Source organism: Gymnodraco acuticeps, unplaced genomic scaffold (assembly GCF_902827175.1).
Source record: "Gymnodraco acuticeps unplaced genomic scaffold, fGymAcu1.1, whole genome shotgun sequence".
Lineage (NCBI taxonomy): Eukaryota > Metazoa > Chordata > Actinopteri > Perciformes > Bathydraconidae > Gymnodraco > Gymnodraco acuticeps.
The window spans coordinates 436,490-454,076 of NW_022991667.1; the positions used below are offsets into that span (position 1 = coordinate 436,490).

Sequence of the window (17,587 nt, forward strand, 5' to 3'; positions counted from 1 at the left end):
AATACAGCTCACTACTGCTCACTGTGGGCCAGTCATCACAGACTCGTGCTGTGCAATCACTTTCATTTCACTGTGTTCCAAGCCTCGTCTCCTATATTAAAAACACTCAGTTAAAGCATGTAGCCCCTCTCACAAAGGCCTGTCTAACTGGTTTATCAGTGGAGGCTACGTTTGAACGCACCATCCTTGGAGTAAAGTTTGTATAGATGCTCAGAACTTTATAGCGAGGGTCCAAACCGAAAATGTAAAAAGATACCATGTACTTGGCTGAATTTGCAGCACAATAAATACAGGACATTCATATTTGATTAAACAAAGGATTCATTTAAAAACATTCAGGATTTAAACACTTTATTAAATATCAATTAACATTTGGAACAAGTTCGTAAACAATTAACTGAATGTGTTAGTGTCAGACAGTGTAAAACAGATGGTTCAAACAACCCTGGAGCTACTTAAGATATTCAGTGATGATGTTAGTGAGCAATATAATAATTAATTAGTGGGAGTAATGTCATATCGTTTTGGTCTTTAAAAATGGTCTTTAATATAACTTTTATTTAATGAGGGCAGTTAATATCTTCTTCTTCACTGCTGAAATCTGTTACATTGTGCCTTCTTCCTCAGTTTCTGTTTGGCTCCTGTTCACTGACACATCACTCCACATACTCACATTGTCTTTGTGTTCGATGCTCCCCTGTCACCGCCCCCTTAATGAATTATACATTAAAAACCATTTGAAATTGATATACTCCAAACATCTAGTGCCAGCTAATATGCGTCACACAAGCCTCTGGCCTCAGTCTGTCTTTCTCTGTCTTTATGTCTGTCTCTCCTACACTCACGCCTCCTTTCTTCTTTGTCTGTCTCACTACTTGTTATGTGGATCCCATTTCAGTCATCTACATTTTATCTCCCTACCATTTTCATTCTCTTTTATTTGAGAACCCCAGCTATTTCATTCTGCTCCATCCTCGTCCACAATGTCCCATCTATATCTCTGCTGACTGTATTCCCCCATCTGTCCTCCTCCTCCTCCACTCCAGTCATCTCTAAAAGTAATCTCCTCCCACCTCCCAGTGTCCCCGTGGGGGGAGCCAGGGAGAGACAGAGAGGGAACAAGAGGAGATGAGATGCGGGCCGGAGTCTTGGAGATATGATTGGGCTGGAGAAACCCCCTGGTGTCAGAAATTCACCTGCAAAAAGTCCCTGCTTCCCCCGCTTTCCTCATCTGTATTCACAGTCTCTCCTCCTCCTCTTCTCTCCCCCTGCATCATGCTTCTTCACCACTCTCCCTTGCTTCCTCACCTCTCTCCCTCACTTCCTCTTTCTCTCTGTCTCCCTTCCTAACTACCTCTCTGCCTCCCCCTCTCTGTCCTTCTGTGACTCTTATCATCCTGCATTGCTCCACCTGCACTGTGGTGCAGCACTGACAATCAGAACTCTACACACATACATACACACACACACACACACACACACACACTTACAGACTTGCGTACACACAGGGTGACACACACCCACCACTTCCGGCAGCCCCCCCCCTCCCTCCCTCCCTCCCTCTCTCTCTCTCACACCTCTCCACTGCAGACACGAAATATTCTACAACCCCTGGTGTGCCAGTGCTTCTTCAAGAGACACTGCTGGCACTACATCAAAACAGTACACTGCATTTAAACATGTGGTTTCATAATAAGAATCCGATAACATGTATAAATACAGAGAAAGAGTTAATGATTGGAATAAGAGGTTAATATCGGTAATAATTAAATTATTGATGATAATTATGAACAACATGTCATCTTGGTATAAGTTTATATAGCAAGTGTTTTACATAAAATATGAAATTCAAGTAATAAACAGCAATAAAATGAGACAATACCAGAGTAAAATCAAAACCAAATATGTATTTAATAGATTGGCTATACAATTGTCTGAATAGCCACATTTTACTTTCTCGGTTGCCTGCCTGCTTTGTGATTTGTGTATTGTGCAAGTTAAACGGAAGTAACTTCTATTACTGTAACAAGTAATCCACACACACTGTAGATCTGATTATGCCAAAGAAGTGAGCCATCCAGCACCTTGGATGAATAATTTAGTGACATGATGAACGGATGTGTAAGGAAAAAGAGGAGGTTTGGCTCTGGAAGAAGAATCATTTGTTGGAGATTTATACGAAGGACACAAGACTCTGCCCCTTTAATTTTGTGTTGCTAGGGAAATGAAGGTGTTTACTCTAGCATCAGCCACACACCGATGATGTCTGCCTGAACTCTCCATGCAGCCCCCTCATATGCGCACACACGCACGCACACACGCACACGCACACACGCACACACACACACACACACTACTGAGTCTTTCTGTATGTTTCTGTAATTTTTTTCTGCAGTCCCCACAATTCCCTTTCTCATTAAATGTGTCAGTTGACATCCAAGTCATGTGTAGAAGATGAGAGGAGATGTGATAAAGTGGATATGTTGCAGTTCAGTCATATACATAACTTTGATGGAAAATAAATTGGGAGAAAGTTTGTTGCTGGGCCAATACAGAGAGTTAGTTTACCTAAAAAAGAGATTAGTAATCAATCCTGACATCTAGTGGCTCTGTGTGAAATTGAGGGTATGTAGGATATCTGTCTGTCTGTTTCTTTATATAAGATATTTAAGCCCCCTTCCCTCAGTCCTCATGTATGGCATACATAACAATTACATAACTAATGTATATTGTCAAATTTCAGCAAAACAATTTATTTAAAGTTATAGACTTAAATATGATGCTATTAGGGCAAGCAATAAGAACTGCTACAATACAACCAAATAAGCCTTGTGCAAGATTAAAACCCAAGATTCACAATCACTAACCACCATTTTATCAAATAAATTATATATGCATAAAGAGATTTGGTGGAAAAAATATCTATATGTTAAAGGTTACCGTTGAAAAAAATTAACATGAAGCAAATTGAATTAAATTGACATGTAATGATATTTTTAGTAATGGTGAACACTTAAATCCTTGATTTGTATACAGACTACAGAAAATTATCCATAAACAGTACGCGCGATCCAAAGTACTACATTACCCAGCTGCCCTTGGCTGCAACGTCACCTGGTGGATATGTTTGGCCTGGCGGGGCCACCGTACTTGTTGTGTTTTTGTTTCAGTGAAAGCAAAGATGGCGAACGAACTGGACAGAGTGCGAATCTCAGCTGCGGAACTCCGAGCTGAAGCGTCGAATTCAATCAATATTGATGACTGTCAGAAAGGTGAGAGGCAGTGAACTTGATACTTTGAAGGAACACACTCATGAAAAAGTCGATATATTTAACCGAAAAAGTATCCCGAGTTAGCTGGAAGTAGCCTACGGAGTTGCTAAGTTTGTAACCAGCTAATGTTGTTAGCTAGCTAGCTGTATCTCTCTCCGTTCTTTGGTCCGTTTTAAACGCCCCCTCCAACAGCGAATAATTTATGTGCGACTGTTGTCACGATTTAACCACGTTTCTTTTATTTCTTCGTACTGTTTTTACATAAAATAATGTATACTTTAAGAACATTTGTCAAAGGGATGTTACGGTAATATTTGAATGTAACATAAACGTTAAATGGTGCAACCACAGATAAGCTCAACCAGCTCTGAGCTCAACTATTCTGTTTTTTAAACGTTAGGGATTTAGCTGACGTCATCCAATCATTACTGTTACGTTTTTTCGCAAAAGCGAACAAAAGTTGTATTTGTAAACCTAGTAGTTAAAACAGTGATATTTGTTTCTAATGTTGAGGTACGTTTATTTGTTACTATGCATTTCCGATGTCCACTTTTTCCACTTGTCCACCCAGGGAATGCTTTCTGGTATTTTTGTATGGTATTTTTTGTTGGTAAAACGCTGTGAAAAGAAAACAGTTCATCATGTTTAATAAATTCGATGTTAAATTGGTGGTGATATTGTGCCACTACAATATTTAAGGAGAAAAAAACTAAACAAAAACGTTATTCTAATAACATAATGATATAATTGTGTCTTAGGTAAGGTGCTAACAAACAACATCAAAAAGTGTACTGCTGTTGTGTTTACTTTCCCCCACAGGATTTGTTGACAAAATACAAAAATATATCAACTTTATATTTTAATACCCATACTCACGCTACTTTCTTTCTGTGTTTTTTTTTTTTCTGTAGAGGAGCAACAAGAGTATCACGTACACAAGCAAAGGAAGGGAGAAGGAAAGCACCCTCGCCCTGAACTGCAGCGCTACCAGCCAGTAGCTGGAAATGGAAGGTGTCACCGTGACGATGAGGAGGGAGAAACTAGTGGCCCTCTGCCCGCTGATTCCCATGATGAACCGCCACAGAGTGAGAAAAAGGTTGAAAACGCTTTAGAGAGACATGGGTGCACAGACAGTGGGGCGGTCACCGACAAAAGGGAAGAAGACAGGAAGAGAGGTGATGGTAGTAACACTCAGAACTGTAGAAAAGGCAACAGCTCCCAGCCTAAAGCAGAAGCAAATCAAGAGAAAGTTTCTGTTGAAGATGACAAAGACCACCAGGAACCCGTTGGAGCTGCTAGGGCAACACGAAAAGCTCGAAAACCAGACCGAGAATTGTATCAACCTGGGAGCCGAAGAAGCATCCAGGGAAAAGACTGTGGAGTTGGAAAAGAGCAGGATAAGCCTCCACCTAGCAATAACGGGCAGACAAGTGAGCCAGAGTCCCAGATGAGTACAGGAGAAAAAGAGGGGAACCAAAAAACGTGTTTACAGGAGCAGGAAGTGGGAAATAAAGAAGTAACGGTTAAACCAAATAACGTAAAATTGCCTAAATCCACTGAGAAAAACCGAAAGCAAGGAGGCCGAGATGTGGAAAAAAACCCATTACCCTCAAATGCTACGGTGGACAAAATGACTAGCAACATTGACAAACTTAGCATGAAAGAAAAGGTGGGATGTGACAGCCAAGTCATTGACGAGTTAAGTTGCGAGAGAGGGGAAACATCTTCCAAGGAAAAGAGAGGCCAAGGTAGAGGAACAAAAGAGGAGGAGGAAAAGGTAGAAATGAAAAGGGAAAAAGGAAACCGCAACCGAAGGGGAGAAGATAAGGAGAGGGAGAGTAATCCAGATTCCAGACGAGGGAAAGAGGAAGCAGGCAGTCGAGGAAAGGTTGACCGGGGGAAAGCTGAGAAGGAAAGAGACAAGAGAGCACCAGACGCAGACAAGGATAATAAACCAGGTAACACTGGAGAGCCGCACCAAAGCAAAGGAAGAGAGAATCGCAGAGAAAGCAAAAGAGGAGACAACAACAACAACAACCGGTCAAGAGATGCTGAAAACGATGCTAAAACCGAAAGAGACAGGGCAGTGGAAGGAGGCGATAGAAACAAATCCAATGCAAACAGCACGACGGCAAACTCAAAACGCTATTCCAAGTCAGATATTCGCCGCTCACGGAATCGCACTTACAGCAGCAGCTCAGCCAGCAGTGTGACCAGCCTGGATGGCCCTCGAGTAAGGATGGATGTGGAGCGTACCAAGTGGCCTCACGCTGAGCCTCAGCACAAAGAGGGGGTTGCTACAAGCGGAGCAGGACGGAGAAGTCATTTAAAAAGCTGGACAACCAATGGGGAATCATCCACAGAGTCAATGGAAGGGAGTGAGATGAGTGACAAAGCAGAAGAGAGGAAAAGAAGAGGTGGCAGGGAAGAACTAAGTGCTGAGAGGCAGAGGGTAGAGAGGAGCAAACCAAAGGGAACCAGAGGGGGAGATAGGGGAATCCTTAGGGTCTCTCTAGAAAAACTGCCAGGTACCCCATCACATGTTGCCGTATCACAACATCGCGGGCCAGGCTTGGTTCCCCGGGGCAGAGGGGGGGGGTATCCTGATACTTCCTGCTCGCACAGACATCTCTAACTCTCCTGAGGTCGGGCAGAGGCTTCTTTTTGGTGGTATCAGGGGAGGGGGAGCTGCCAGAAGTAGAGGAGGCCGAGGAGGAGGAGGAGGAGGAGGAGCGAGGCGACTCTGGGATCCAAACAACCCCGACCAGAAGCCAGCTCTTACCGCGACCCAGTCCTCGCAGCATTCATCTCGCCAGCAGCCTGTATATCTTCAGACAGGGGCTGGAATCGGTCAACTTCACTTCCTGGACACAGACGATGAGGTGGCAGGAAGTCCTCCGGTGGCGCAGGGTGATCACTTTCGAGCCCAGCAGGTCGCTGCCATGGCCTTTTACAAATTCCAAAACTCTGACAACCCTTACGGCCACCCCGTGCCGGCCAGCAACTCACACAGTCCTGGCAGCACCGCCAGCTATGCATACCCTTATCAAATGGGACCCTACCAAATGGCTCCCGCTAATGGTATGTACCCTGTGGGTCAATTCTGTGGGAGTTACAGGGGAGCAGGGTATCCCCAGCCTGTTGCAGGAGGTAGTTTGACATCGGAAGAGGTGGAGCAACAAGCCAGAGGGGAGCTGGGGAGGATGCTGAGGGCTGCGGACGCACAGGAGCTTCAGCTCAGCAACCTGCTGTCCCGGGACAGAGTGAGTGCTGAGGGACTGGAACGCATGGCCCAGCTCAGGTGAGGATTTTGAGTAACAGCTGTGCATTTTTCTATATTTTAGTTTTCGCTTTCATTACTTGTTACGCTTTCAGGTTATTGTCCCTAATAATTAGTAGTCGACTTATTGAAAGAGCACTGCCCTGATCTGCCCTCCTGTTTTTCTAGAGCTGACATTTTGGGGCTCTATGAGCAGGTCCTCCTGACAGACATCGACTACTCTGACTCGCAGAACGTGGATCAAGCTCTGTGGAAGAATGTCTTTTACCAGGTCATAGAGCGCTTCCGGCAGCTCCTCAAAGACCCCGCCTATGACAACACACCTCATGTAAAGAACATGCTGCTCATACTGCTCGATGAGGTAAGAATTATGTGGGGAAATCAGTCAGGGCAAAAATGAAGAGGTTATTGCAAGGGGGGCAGTTTGGATGTGTGTGTCTTGCATTGAACACCTGTTTGCAGGATTCATTACCCTGCTAGAGACGAAGTCAATACAAATGCTAATAGGGTCTTTGGGCACTTAATTGGGTATTGTTGGTAGAAACTAGATCAGTAAACCCAGAACTAGTACAACTGTATTATTTATAAGATGCAATATACACAGTGCATTTGAAACATTTGTATCCAAAACTGTTTTTACATCCTTGTGTTCACTGTCTGTTTTACAGGGGGCCCTTTTCTTTGACGCGCTACTACAGAAGCTGCAGACGGTATACCAGTTTAAGTTACAGGATTACATGGATGGGATAGCTATCAGGGCTCGGCCATTGCGTAAAACGGTACGGCTATACTCTTTTGACTCATTATGTGATTGCACAATAAGCTGCTTGCAAGTTGTGAATTGTGTCTACAATTATGCCCTAACTGAACATTGCATCTTGTCAATTGTTAAACAATTCTGATGTGTTTCTGTCTTTTTCAGGTGAAGTATGCACTTATCAGTGCTCAGCGCTGCATGATTTGTCAGGGAGATATAGCGCGTTACCGGGAACAGGCCAGTGACTCGGCCAACTACGGCAAGGCTCGCAGGTAAGGGCTTTAAACATTTGATGTGTATCGGTTGGTTAGGATTATGTTTTTTTTTTTTGCTGTGCGGCACATTTTTTTACACCTATTGAATTATTAAGTAAAATTGTATTCAGTCCTGATTATTTTTGACAGACTTTGTACAAATCTCTATCTCTGACAGCTTTGTAAACTTGCTTAAAAGAGAACCTTATGATTTAAAGTGGATGCAGAATATTTCTAAAAGGCTAAATCTTCCATAACGTTTCTTTTGATGGTATCTCATGACTACACCTTTCCATTGTCTGTATAGCTGGTACCTGAAGGCCCAGCAGATCGCCCCCAAAAATGGACGACCATATAACCAGCTGGCCCTGCTGGCCGTTTATACAGTAAGTGATGTCGTTTAAGAAGGAAAGAACATTTTGAATATTTGAGCAAACACTTATTTGCTGCTTTAATCAAATACATTAGGCTTCTTACTTCTGTGTAACTCTGTGTCTTTCTTAAAGCATCATTGAAAAATACGTGATGATCCTCTCGCACCCTCCAACTATGTGTCCTTCCTGAAGGATACCTCCCTCCTCTGACTCTCTTCCCATCTCTCTCACATACAGAACAGGAAGTTGGATGCTGTGTATTATTACATGCGCAGCTTGGCAGTTTCCAACCCCATCCTGACTGCAAAGGAGAGCCTGATGAGTCTCTTTGAAGAAGCTAAGCGCAAGGTTAGACTCAAAATGAAGTCATTAACTTGAACCATATGGTATTCCTTTTGGGCCCAGAAAATGCAGGCAGCGCAAGTGCTTCTTGTTTACAGATTTTTGTTTCTGCAGATCGAGCAGCTTGAGCGAAGGAGGAGACAGGAGCACGAAGGAGGCTCCAGGGGCCCGGCAGTTAAAGGAAGAGGGCGAGGGGAGGATGGAGCCCGCGTGGAGATCTGGATTCGCCCCAGCGGACAGGCGGCGACCCCGTCCTCTCAGAGAGGCGGCAGTGAATCCAGCAGAGACTCGGAACAGGACGGAGAGCTGGGCAGTCTCAGCGCTAGTGATGTAAGATCCCTTTCTTCCTTTCGCTCTCTCACATACTCATACTCACGCACACACACACACGCACACACACACACACACACACACACACACACACACACACACAGTCTCATGTGCCTCTTCATGTGTGCACTCAGGACACTGGTCTCTTTGAGCATATTTTTTACGGGTATTTTCCCAAGTCACAAGGGCCTGCAGACGTCTCCAATGTTTCATAGATGATTTAATATCCCCCTCTCTTCTTCATAATTCAGTTTATTATTTCCTCTGCTTTTATTCCTTCCTCTCATTCAGTATGTCGTCTACGTTTATTTCTTCTGAGGCTCATTTTGTTCTGCTTTTGTTGTTTCATTGTTTTCTTTCAATATTTCCTGTGGCTTTCATTTCTGTTTACTCATCTTTAGTTTTCATTTCCGCTCCTTTGTTCAAGTATAGTTTAGACCAGGGGGGTCAAACTCAATTTCGTCGCGGGCCACATTCGCATTATGGTTGCACTTAAAGGGCCGGTTGTAACTTCAAGACTATATAAAAATACATATAAATATTTAATATATATAACATAATGTATTATATTACATTATTGCCTCAAAATGATTTAAAAAGAAAAGCCAAATTCTGGAGAAAAAGTCAAAATCAAAAAGAATAAGTGACATTTGAAGAAAAAAAAGTAACATTTTGAGAAAAGGTAAAATAAAAAAAACTCACATTCTGAGAAAAAAGGCATATTTGAGATGCATTGTGGGACATGTAGTTTATGGGTGCTTCTGTAAATTGGTATGTAACCGTATAATAAACATATTATATTCTTTGCAAGCTCTGGTGGGGCCGCATAAAATGAAGTCGCGGGCCGGATCTGGTCCCCGGGCCTTGAGTTTGACACCCCTGGTTTAGACTCTCTTAACCTCGTCATTCGCCTTCTTATTTTAACAATTTTCATTTTGTGTTAGCGCTTCTGTTCACTGTTAGTCCGTGTATTCGGTTGGAAGAGGCATCTGTATGTGTGTCCTCTCTGCTCTTTCCAACCTCAGTCGCCTTTCAGTACATTTCCTCCTGTCCCCATTGTTCTAATTCTCAGATGCACTGGATCAGTGTTTCTCAAACTTTTTCATACCAAGGACCACTTAACCAATAAAAAAACACTCGCGGACCACCTAACTCCACAAATGTCTAAAAACACATCGTTTTTTACAAATAGCCTGAAAATGGTACAAACAAGTGGCAACATGTGTGATGAAGGTGTTTATCTGGGCTATATTATGCAATTAAAAGTGAAACTTAAGCTCGCTCCATTGCGGAGATATTACCGCGAGAGTGCGAAAAACTTTAATTAATTAATTAATTTCAAATGTGAAATTGTACCAATATACTCACGGACCACTAGGGGGCGCTCACGGACCACCAGTGGTCCGCGGACCACACTTTGAGAAGCACTGCACTGGATGAACACATGTGTTTTCATGTTTCATGTGCTGTACAGGTTGTACCTAAATATAACTGTTGCTAAAAGATTTTCCCTTCTGGCCTTCTCTTTTTCTCCTCCAGCTAAATAAGAGAGTCAATCTGAGCTTCCTGCATGCACATGGAAAGCTCTTCACCAAAGTGGGGTGAGTGACGTCTCATGTATTCAGCTCTTAAATTCACTAACTGAATGAGCTTGAAGGAATTGTTTCTTTTTGTTCGCATTTTGTGTCTATTTTTCCGGCATGTGTTATAAATGTCTGTGTCTTTACAGAATGGAGTCCTTCCCCGGAATGGCCACCCGTGTTCTGCTGGAGTTTAAGACGCTGCTTCAGCACAGCCCTTCACTACTGGGCAGCACGCACATGCTGCAGATCATCACCATCAACATGTTCACAATACACAACGCCCACAGCCGAGGTGATGCCACACACCATAAAAACCATGTATTGCTTTAACACATTTAGTTTATTTATGTTTTCTATATTTACATGGGTGACTGACAAAGATTTCTTTAGTTGTAAAATGTGTCTTATGTATCTCATCTTTCCACATGCAGTTCTCCAACTTAAATACAATATCCAAATGAACTGTCATGCTAGGGCTTCACACAAGTCATTTGTAATATTGATAAAAAGAGTGTTGAGGAAGGGTTGTTTGAAGTTCCTGTCCTTTGTTTTCCAGCTGAAGACAAGGAGGTGCGGTCCGTTTTACAGGAGCAGAGCACCGCCCTGGGTCTGGGCATGTTTGCTCTGCTGGTGCAGCGCTGCACCGAGCTGCTGAAAGAAACTCCTACAGGTACGCACACAGTACGCCCAACACCTGAATGATCTGCAGCATGTTCTGGAATTGTGGCTCTACACTCATGTATAATAATGATATATAATAATATGCTATATAAAATGCCACATATATAATATGATCATCTATATAATAATATGTTGGTGATCTATATAGGAAAAACAGTTCAATAATGAATCAAGAATTACAAGAGTATGACACCACAGAACATTGGTGGACATTATTGGGCCAACTGACACATTTCCTACAGCATTAGATGTTCCAAAGCAAAACTTAATATTATGAGTTATCTACTGTATATTTACAGTTTGCAAAGAGTTATTTTAGTCACCTGTCTGGTTTAAATCAACCTCAGAGACTAACTCCAAAATCCTTGGTGACTAGAGGCCCCTTCCCTAGACCAACCAAATGTTGATTGACTCAATTGATCTGCCAAATCTGCAATTGCACTGCTACCTCTTACAAACTTTGTGTGGGGCGGTGGTGGCGAAGTCCATAGGGACTTGGCTTGGCAACTGGAAGGTCACCAGTTCAAGTCCCGGCAAGACCAAGCGCTACCGAGGTGTACCTGAGCAAGGCACCGTTCCCTACACTGCTCCCCGGGCGCCATTCAAAATGGCAGCACACTGCTCCTAACACAGGATGGGTCAAATGCAGAGAAACAATTTCCCCACGGGGATTAATAAAGTATATCAAAATCAAAACTCACGTCTTATATGAACTACAATTTCTCAGTCAAAGACATTAAAAAAAAAACTAAAACTATGAACAATATGACCAAAAAGGTCACTTATGATCCCGTCATGCTATGGTGATGGTGGAAGACCATCAGCCCTCTTGTGTATAGTGTCTATATAACAGCACTGTTCATCAGTCTGTGGAGGAGATCAAAATATGACTTCAACAGTTATATTTAAAAAATGTCTCTTTCTCTCTTTAAGAACCAGTCCCCATGGCAGATGGAGAGGAAGAGGGTAAAGGGGAGGAGCTTGAGGGTATGGTGAGGGTCTCTGCCTTCTCATTGGACCTCAGAGAGCTGCTGCCAAGTATCAAGGTGTGGTCTGACTGGATGTTGGGACAGCCAGACCAGTGGAACCCACCACCGTGCAGCATAGAGTGAGTCCCTTCAGTGACTCTTATATTACTATGTGTTTATTTCTCTGTGTGCTCTGCTGGTACACAAACTGCACTCGCCTCAAGTCTCTTCAGACAGTGGGTTGTTGAAGTAATAACATAAACATACTAAATGCTTTCCCTCTCTATCAGTGGCAGCCCTGATGTGTGGCAGGGCCTGGCTGACCTGTGCAACATGCTAGCCCGTGTGGACCATGAGGAGGTGCCGCTGTACAAAGCCGACACTGAAGAAGTTGATGGCGATGAGGAGCTGACCGTGCTGCAGTTGAAGGAGGACCGGCTGCTGGCTGGCTTTGTCCCGCTGCTCGCTGCACCACAGGAGCCTTGCTACACAGACAGACACACTGACGTGGTAAGTGGAGAATAAAGGTGTATTTTGAAACACAGCAGCCCTGGCACATTACTCATACTTATGTGACCTCACTGAGTATAACCCTTTCACCGTCTAGATTGAACAACTATTCTTAAATGTTCTCTTCCTGTTCTCATGCACATAATCCCACCTCCTCTTTCCTCAGGCAATAGCAGCAGATTGTAAGAGAGTGACGGTGCTGAAGTACTTTCTGGAGGCTTTGTGTGGACAGGAAGAGCCTCTGTTGGCCTTCAAGGGAGGCGAATACATCTCTGTGGCAACTTCTCCTCCACTTAACCACTCCAAGAATACAAAGAGCAGGCAGGACTCTCTGACAGAGAAAGAGGTGACTGTCTTTACCCTCTAATAACATGTCTTCTTCAGTGGCTCTCTTTATTTTTCTCTCATCGCACTACTTTCTTCCAAAATGTTACACAATACAAAATGATGTAAATAGAAGCTTGATTTCAGGTCAGCATAGGCTGTTGTAAGTATTGGAAGGCAATTTGCTTATATTGTGTCTTAACTGTGGCAGGCTGATGATGTCATAATTGAGGCAGAGTCGTCTCTCTCGGCATCAGAGGGAGAGGAGGATGCCGAAGATGTGGGAGACAGTGAGAATGACATCAGAGAACTGAAGGCGCGACGCCATGTTCTCACCAACAAACTGGCACAGCAACAGAAGCGCAGGGATAAAATACAGGTACTTAACCCTTCATAACAATAGATATCCGATAACGAAATGAATTGTGATGGATAATTAGTGAATGTAATGAGAAACAGTGAGAGCTGGCAGTGTTGAATGTTATGTAATGTAACTTGTGTGTTTCAGGCGGTGCTGCAGACAGGCGGGCAGTTGGAGCTGGAAGTGAGGCCTCGGTTTTTGGTTCCAGATACCAACGGATTCATTGATCACTTAGGAGGCTTGAAGAGAGTCCTTCAGTGTGGAACATACATTATAGTTGTGCCACTCATCGGTAAGGCTGAAATACAGAAAGGGGAAATAAATCAATGGATAAAAATGCTCTTTAGTAAGAGGGTTAGGGGAAATGTAATTAAGATGTTGATATTATAAGAATGCACCATGTGTCTAATTTTGAAACGGCAGACATATTGGTTCATGTATACTCATGCTGTGATGTGTTTTCTCTCAGTGATTACAGAATTAGATGGCTTGGCTAAAGGCCAGGACAACTTTGCGGGAGGAATGGGACCAGGAGGGCGCACCACTGGTGGCCGTGGCAACTATAATGTTAATACAGCCCATGTGCGGGCCGTGCAGGAGAAGGCCCGGCTGGCGGTGAGTTTCCTAGAGAAAGGTTTCGAAGCCAGGGAGCCGTGTCTCAGAGCTCTGACCAGCAGAGGGAACCAGCTCGAGTCTATCTCCTTCCGCAGTGAAGACACCTCTGGACAGCAGGTGAGAGCCCACAGAAATGTAGCTCAAAATGTTTGGACCATTGTATTTTGTTTGAAAACTTTTGGTAATTGACTTTTTGGGTGACGTTGTTTTTTGTTTTTCCTCAGGGTACCAATGACGATGTGATTCTGTCCTGCTGCCTCAACTACTGCAAAGACAAGGCCAAAGATTTCATGCCTGATCAGAGAAGTATGTAACATTGACCGCCATTTGTTTTCACATTTCCTCACATATGAAAACATGTTATTTGAGTAAAGCTATCTAGGTGTGTGTGATACTAATCTTTGTCTTGTCCCCCACACAGACGGGACAGTGAAGCTCCAAAGGGAAGTGGTGCTCCTTACAGATGACCGTAACCTGCGCGTCAAAGCTTTGACCCGCAACGTCCCAGTGCGAGACATCCCTGCTTTCCTCAGCTGGGCCAAAGTGGGCTGAACCAGGCTAAGCTGGAATCAAAGGAACCCAACTGTGGAAGCCTGCTTGCCAGCCAGCCACGAGAGAAGACACACTTGAGCAGAGAAGGAGGAGGAAATGATCAAGAAAGAGTAGAACCACTTCTTATGAAAATCAAGCAAATGTAGTGAGAGCAGGGTGGGTTAAATTAGCCTTTTCCCTCTTGTGGTGAAGTGTGTGTATGTATGTGTTAAGATCAGAGAGCTTCCCCTGGAAAGAGACAGGGAGACTTGAGAAGTCTCAGAAAGGCTGGAGCCTTGAGTCTCTGCACCTAGTTGGTGAGTGTGTACTCTGCAAGTGGCATTACATTTGAGGCTGATGACAAAATGAGGCAGTGAGAAAGAGAGTGTTAATGGTCATTTAGTTGATTAAAGACAACTGTATTGAAGGCCAAACCTGGCGCTTCCACACTTCTCTTAGGGCCCATAGACTGCTGTGTTCCTACAGCAGAGCTGAGAGGGTGGGCACAGCTGGAGGGTCTTTGTCAGTGCTGTAAAAAGTGGCTGATTGTAGTGAGGGTAATTTGGCCCTAAAGCAACCCTCGGCACATCCAAGGAATCTCATGCAGGTTATGGCATTTCCTGCTTACCCAGGAAGTTTGTTGCCTGATAGGTAACCTTGGTTTTCCCTCCAGCTGCATACTAATATTGAGTTTGGCTGATGCAAGAAAACTATTTCAAACAACAAAACACATTATTTATTTAGCTTTGGAGCTTTTATTTCCTGCATAGATTCATTTTCTCCACTTTGAAAATTTGACAAAAAGCCTTTGTGAAATGTTCATGTTTTTTTTCTTTACATATTGGTGAATTTATTTTTAAATAATTAGTTTCTGTTTTTGAGCAGTACACCAATTCACAGGTATTTGATGTCAAGACTACTCAGTTGTTCTATCATCTATCCCTTCATTTCATTTTGTTTATACTGTTCGACCCAGGTCTGCTTTAGATCATATGTTAGGATGTTAGCTCCTTTACGTTGACTGTCGGATACTTTATTATCGAGTGCCATTAGTAAATTTTCCGCTTTATTTTCTAATTCATCTTTACCTTCAGTCTTTCTTTTATCTTTTCAGTTAATACCACCACAGCATTTAACCTTTCAAATGTGATTAATCACCAATTGCAGTTTTCCTCTGTCTGGTTAGTCTTTTTTGTTTAGGTCCTATGTATTTCTCTTTTGTATACATGCAGTATACCGCCACAAATTACAGCCTGTAAAAGTCACCTCAACTTTAAGCAATACATTGCTGATACACTGTCTAAAAGATTCAACACATAGGAACTATTTCTGTTTTTGGGACAGTTTGAAGAGAGACTGAGTTATGGTCTGTGTTTCTGTCTGCATTTGAGACAGTGTCTGGAGGCTCTTAATAGAGTAATAGTATTTTACACCTGTGTTATCTTGTTATGTTTCATCATATGCAATACATTCACTTGCCACAGTTTCATAATATTAATTTAAAATAATACTGTATAGAAGTGGCTAGTCCACTTTGCTACTTGTACCTTTTTGTTCAGCTTGGCTCGTACAGTTTCTATCAGCAGTTGATGTTTCAGTGTTTGTGAACCTGTTGAGGTTTATTGTTCTGTTGCTAATGAATGTTCTGTCCAATCTACTGTGTTAAGTGGCTCTGCTGCAGTGTTTTAGTGTAGGAGCAAATGTAGTAAATACATGGTTAATTTAACACATAATACGTTTTCATTTATCATCATTAAAAATCTTTTGATGGCACTTTGTTATTTTCTTATTGGTGTGCATGAAATATTGTAATGTTCACTAGAAATGTTGAATAAGTCATAAGTAACACTATCAAGGCTTTTTATATTCAAGTAAGTCATCATAGTGAGACAGTATGCACATTACCAGGACTTTGAAACTGAGGCAACTAAATGAAATTAAACTATCTTTAATTTTATCATCAGCTTTCCATCTGTGATATCTCAAAATGTCAGCTTTGAAGAAAGCTTACAGTAGTTTTGCACACAAAATGCATCCTTAAATTTCACATTTGTTGTACATATAGATAGATTTCATAATATTCAAATGTATTAAAATAAACAAAAATCAAATAACCTGCAGAAAATGGAATTGAAATGACTAACAAACCAAAGCCTTTACACGAGTGCCTTGATGTGGTAGTGGAGGATGGCACAGATGGTGATGGAACTAAAGCTAGTTAAGGGCTTTTAGTGTAAAAAGTCAGTGGACAATGTGTTCATAAAACAGACAAACATGAGGTAATGTAAGGGTTATAGGAATATTGTAAATAAGACAACTGATCTGGTTCAGTCCTGATATCATAATAAAATAATACAATTGTACATTGTAAGTGTTAATGAAAGTCCTCAATGTACTAGGAGTTGCAATTGCACAAGATAAGTGCTTGGGGGATTCCAACTATTTACTAATAAATGCTATAACTATTTTTCTTAACAAGCAACTATTTGTGAATGTGCATCTTTAGAGGGCATGAGTGGGACAGATTATTATGTATTAGTATGTGTTAACAAGTGAAGTCATCCCACATATGTTCAGTTCTAGTTTGAATAAACAAATAAAATAGACATTATATACACACAGATATATATATATATATATATATATATATATATATATATATATATATATATACATATGTGTGCATGCCAGGAACAGGAAGTTCAGCAGCCTATCCATCCATATCATTTGCTTCAGTGCCTGGATACAGACCACACAGGCAGGACCCGATTCCCATCATCATGACAACAGGGCTACCAAGCAACCAATGAAAGCCCACTGAGCTCCGTTCTGCGAGCTGATTGGTTTCTCAGCCTGCAGCCTGTTGTGGAATGCCCATTTTCAACCTCTCTGCTGCCATGCACATTGCACATATCCTATATTTTCTGGATGCAGATTACAGCTAAATGAGTAATCCTCTGGGATGCGGTGTCACATGTAAAAGGTTGTTTTCAAGCTAGAACTAGAAACTATTATGAAATATATCTCTTTGAGTGCAGAGCAGACAAAACAATATAGGCTTCAGCTACTCAAATATATGCTTCCCTGATGTTAACACATAATGGTAGGAAGCTGACAGTCTTATAAATGATAACATGTGTAGTGCATCAATTGACTCATGTCAATCTCTTACCTGTTTTTGGGACTGGGGGGTTGAGTCGTCCTAAAAGGATATGGCATCACCTGGTGCAAGTCCACTTCACTGTTTAATCATACTTTATATTTTAAAATCATGTAACCATGTAAATCACGCCAGGTAATGGATTATTAAAGTATCCTACACATATGTTTGCTTACATAGGGTTAAAAGAGTGCAACATTAGAGGATGTTGTCATATAGTATTAAAATGACATGCCAGCACACAT

General features: G+C 42.3%; 1 protein-coding gene across 1 annotated transcript; it reads left to right on the forward strand.

Moving 5' to 3' along the window:
• The first annotated feature begins 3,158 nt into the window (after positions 1-3,158).
• On the forward strand, positions 3,159-15,955 carry smg6 (SMG6 nonsense mediated mRNA decay factor). Its single transcript, XM_034198625.1, is given in 20 exon segments — positions 3,159-3,272; positions 4,184-5,862; positions 5,864-6,573; positions 6,721-6,913; positions 7,221-7,331; positions 7,475-7,581; positions 7,871-7,949; positions 8,175-8,285; positions 8,394-8,609; positions 10,149-10,210; positions 10,339-10,484; positions 10,749-10,862; positions 11,807-11,981; positions 12,132-12,351; positions 12,518-12,697; positions 12,887-13,054; positions 13,184-13,328; positions 13,506-13,768; positions 13,876-13,957; positions 14,073-15,955. Coding segments are annotated over 20 exon segments (4,983 nt in total). The 5' UTR covers positions 3,159-3,181; the 3' UTR covers positions 14,204-15,955.
• Positions 15,956-17,587: the final 1,632 nt, after the last annotated feature.